The sequence below is a fragment of the Sinocyclocheilus anshuiensis genome, unplaced genomic scaffold, assembly GCF_001515605.1.
Source record: "Sinocyclocheilus anshuiensis isolate Anshui unplaced genomic scaffold, SAMN03320099.WGS_v1.1 scaffold77, whole genome shotgun sequence".
Classification (NCBI taxonomy): Eukaryota; Metazoa; Chordata; class Actinopteri; order Cypriniformes; family Cyprinidae; genus Sinocyclocheilus; species Sinocyclocheilus anshuiensis.
The window spans coordinates 353757-358062 of record NW_015537941.1 but is presented as its reverse complement, the minus strand read 5'-3'; the positions used below and the strand labels follow the sequence as shown (position 1 = coordinate 358062).

Here is a 4306-nt window from a genome sequence, read left to right as displayed (position 1 = left end):
AGCGTCAGTCGCTAGTGCGTCTCTTGAGATCAGGGGAGTGAGGTTTACCTGCACAGCACCTACTCGCTGGCCTCCATTACACTCACCCCACTAATCCTCACTCCCATCCGGGTCACGGCACCAATGTAACCCCTCTCCACCTACTCACTGGCCTCTGTTACATTATCATAAATATCTATATTTTGATACCGATACTGAAATATCTGACACGGTTCCATTACTCATTTTCCACAGTATCTACCAAATATACACTGATACAAGCTGCGTCTCTCTCCGCTCCGGCAGTGAGTTTGACACGCATTCGTCTCCTGTCAATTACAGAGTCTGAATGTCCTATAACATACAGGGTCCTGCAAGAAAAAGACAATACCCGCAAATCCATGACCAGAACAGCAGAATATGAACGCAATGCACAGTCTCGCGGTAAGCGTTTTCCTCCTGTAGAAAAACATAAACACTTAATATGGCGTAATGTATTAAGATACATTAAGTTCAATTTTAAGCCATGTTAAGTGTTTATGTTTTTCTCCAGGAGGAAAACGCTTAACGAGAGACTTTGTGCATTGCGTTCATATTCTGCTGTTCTGGTCACGGATTTGCGGGTCTTGTCTTTTTCTTGCAGGACCCTGTATGTTATAGTACTAAATTAGTTTTAATCATTAAATCACCACCACAGCGTCTTGTCTCCATTGGCAACACGCACGATTTGTGTCGATTGCAAGTGACGTTGCAGGTAGCGGAGAGTGCAAGTAGCGATTGCAAGTGACTTCGTAATTTAGTTCCTTCTTGTCTTCACCACCTGCCTACTGTTGTAAAATGTTGAGAGATTCAAACAAAAAGTAATAAAAAATAGAACAAAATAAAAAATAAAGATCGCAAGTGACGTCGCTAGTGGAAGCGCAAGTGTCTGAGAGTGCAAGTCTGAGAGTGCAAGTGCAAGGCTGCAGCCAGACCCTCTTGTAATTTGTTGCAGCTTCTCATTAAAACCTCTTTTTTGTCCTCAGACTCCGTTCACTGTTGCGGTTTCACTGAAGCTGTGATTCGATTGGTCATCTCTGCTGTGGTGGGCGTGGCTACTGTTACCATAGTGGTGTATGACATCAGATCCAGAAGAGCTAAAAGAAGTTGAGAGCATCACAATCAGTACCTGAATGATGGTCGTGAAAAACCTGGAAATAGAGAATTTAACAGTCACTGGACAGGAAATGAATACAATCTTGAGAAATTTGAATACTGATATTTTCAGCTGTAAGATGTTTTATTCAATAAGTAAGAACATTTATTTTGATTACCACTTCAATTCTGTTGTGGATGCCCATTTAGTTTGATTTCTGTATTGTCAGTGTCCGTATGTGCTTGGCTTGTTCTGTTGTAAATAAATCTTAACCAATGATTCCTAATTGCATCTACTTCCGGAAGGCCAAATAAAGTGCTTTCGCACTGAAACACACACCGTCTCCCTGACATGGCTGCATCAACACGACTGCTGTTCCTGAAACCATGCCTTCTTTCTTTGCGTGCACATTTGGGCAGCATTATGCTAATATTGTCACATAGTGACGTAGATATGTGGGGGCGTGTTAGAACGAGGCAAATCCAAAATCTCTTTGGATTTGAGACTTTAGTCTTTGCAACTTTACAGATCTTCTTTATGCACCAAGAGCTTGTAACACTCCAAAGAGAAAGGAAAACTTGAAATCGCATCATATGACCCCTTTAAAGGTATGACTCAAAAGAAGTGACATAATTTGACTGAGGTGAAGCTGACATTGATCCAGGGGCGAGTTCTGTCATTGAATTGTATGATTTTAAGCTTGTTTTTGTAAGTTTTTTTTGAGGAGGACGAGCTAAAGGGTCAGGCCCTGTCATGGTAAAACATCCCAGAAAATAATGAAAATCTTTTAAATCCAAAACATGTCTAAAAAAGTTAAAGTTGAAGTTCCTTGATTGCATGTTAACAGTTTTTATGCTAGCATGCTAGCAGGCTGAGTAATGGCAGTTTAAAATGGCCGACCGTCAGGCCCTGTCACATCCCTGTGTGACGGGGCCTGACAGTCCTGTGACACGGCCTTACAAATTAATGGCATTGTTGTTTTTTATTACCTTTATTGCATATAATATGTATTTAACGCATGCCCGCATTTAACGTATGTAAAACATTATTTGAATAAATAGACATTACACTGTAAATCTGAAGCTTTTTATGCTCATCGACAGATTTTTTTAATTTGATCCCTCTTTTACCTAGGCCTATATAGCACTGCACTTTGTATATTAATTATATTTAAAAAATAACTAATAATTACAGCTAACTAACACAATAAAACACAATAAAAACATGATTACATAATAAAAAACATGATTTTTGAAAATTTCAAGAAACGGAGGTATCTGTTTTTGCAAATAAACTCTTCATATATAGATGTAATTGTCATCTATATAAGCTTTATGTAATGAAGACTGTAATTATTCCAATTCATACAGATACCATGGTAATATCTACATTATTACCTAGGAAATTACATGCAATTTCCGTTATTACCATGTAATTTCCTAAGTAATAATGCAGATATTACCATAGTATTGCCCTGTTATTACTGAGCCGTAATATTATGTGGTACCACAGTTACTTTACTTTGTGCTATTCAGTTAAATGTCTGTACATTTGCTGTATCATAGTAAAATATACTTTATATATAATTTATGAAGTTATATTTATATTTATTACACCCGTGTATGCGTAGCACAACACAGGGTTATTGTTTTCACTCCTGTCTGAGTTTGTGCCATTCAAGTTGGTAATTGTTATTGTTAAATTAATTTTAACATATTAGTAGTACCATTACAATTTTGTTTTCACTCCTGTCTGCGTTTTGTGCAATTCTAGTTGTTTATTTTTATTGTATCTGGCCATGTTATTGTTAAATGGAATTTTAATGAATTGTTAAATGAAATATGTTTTTATATTGAAATAAAATGAATTTATTATATGTCCTTGTCTGAACTTTACCATAGTCTAATATTACATTAACATTAAAATTATAATAATAATTTAAAATAGGAATGCTTATCAAAACTTAAATAACAGGAAATTATGTTATAAAAATGTCATATTTGAGGAAATATTGATGAATTAATCTCTGTAACTGTGTAGATGAAGGTTGGAGTATATATCCACTACTATGTTTTTGAAAAAATCTCCTATGTAAAGGCAGTTTTTTTACAACTATACGAGTGCCTGGCGGGGTATTCTGTGATTTTGTTTACTACAGTTGACCGAAAAGTTGCTTATATTCCTTATAGAAATTACAAAACCATGTTAGATACAATCAGGGACATGTGACCAATAAGAAAATGCTATTTGTATCAAAGAAATTCATTAGGAAACCATTCTAACATATACAAATTTGTCTGTGACAGGGCCTGACATTTTAGGGGTGAAATGCGTATAAAAATGTATTTATTTCAATCATAAAAACATGCTGAGATGGCATGATATGTGTTTCATATAGATTAACATGTCCTCCATATGACTCAACGTTCAGATTTAAGAATAAGATTTCACCCAAGATTTTGAGAAGTGGAAATGTACGTTTCTGGTAGAATGTCCCACAAATGAACTGCCTGTCCTCTCACTCCGATATTGCTTGTGCGCACTCAGACTGTGTGCAGAAATAAATGTGTCAAATGAAAGTCACATCCTTATCCTTTTCAGATAATGTGAACTTTAACTTACCTCATAGTTTTTCTATGAAATAGAGATGGTATCATCCATCCATCTATAATACCTGAAGAAAGCTCGCCATTTTTTTTCTTTTTATGGCATCTGGTTGGTAAGTCACTTTAGGTTTAGTTTAGTCTTGGGATTTACATTAAATCTACATTGTAAATAGACTTTTTAAATTATTTACTAGTTATTGAATTGTCAAGAGTCATAGCTTTGTAGACATCACACAGAGATTTCGCACAACAGTGCTTCGAGTGCCATTTCGAGTCCTGACTTCTCAAATTCAGAAAGTGAGAAGCCTGATAAAAATACTGACTATAGCAGCACAGATAATCAGCAGAGATAAATGTGTCAAATGAAGACAGTTCCTTTAATTGCATGAGCTCAATATGTGTGAGTGTGTCGTTTATGGGTAAAGGACTGCGTTTTTCTACTGTGAACTTCATATTTGATAAACTATATAAACTATGTAAATATTGATCTTGCATGGAGTAAAACTTACTTGCAAGTCATAGTGATGTTGGACCTCTTGGACCTTTCCTGTTCCCACCCCCCACCCCCCACCCCCAACTCTCTCTC

At 36.1% G+C, this 4306-nt stretch overlaps 1 protein-coding gene across 1 annotated transcript in view; it reads left to right on the top strand.

The window, feature by feature from the left end:
• Positions 1-1138, top strand: part of LOC107663689 (SLAM family member 9-like) — a 4045-nt gene extending 2907 nt beyond the window's left edge. The window contains exon 5 of the mRNA XM_016453971.1: positions 1005-1138. Within this exon, the coding sequence (XP_016309457.1) occupies positions 1005-1129 (125 nt within the window). The 3' untranslated portion in view covers positions 1130-1138. The remainder of the gene's footprint in view (positions 1-1004) is intronic.
• The last annotated feature ends 3168 nt before the right edge of the window (positions 1139-4306 follow it).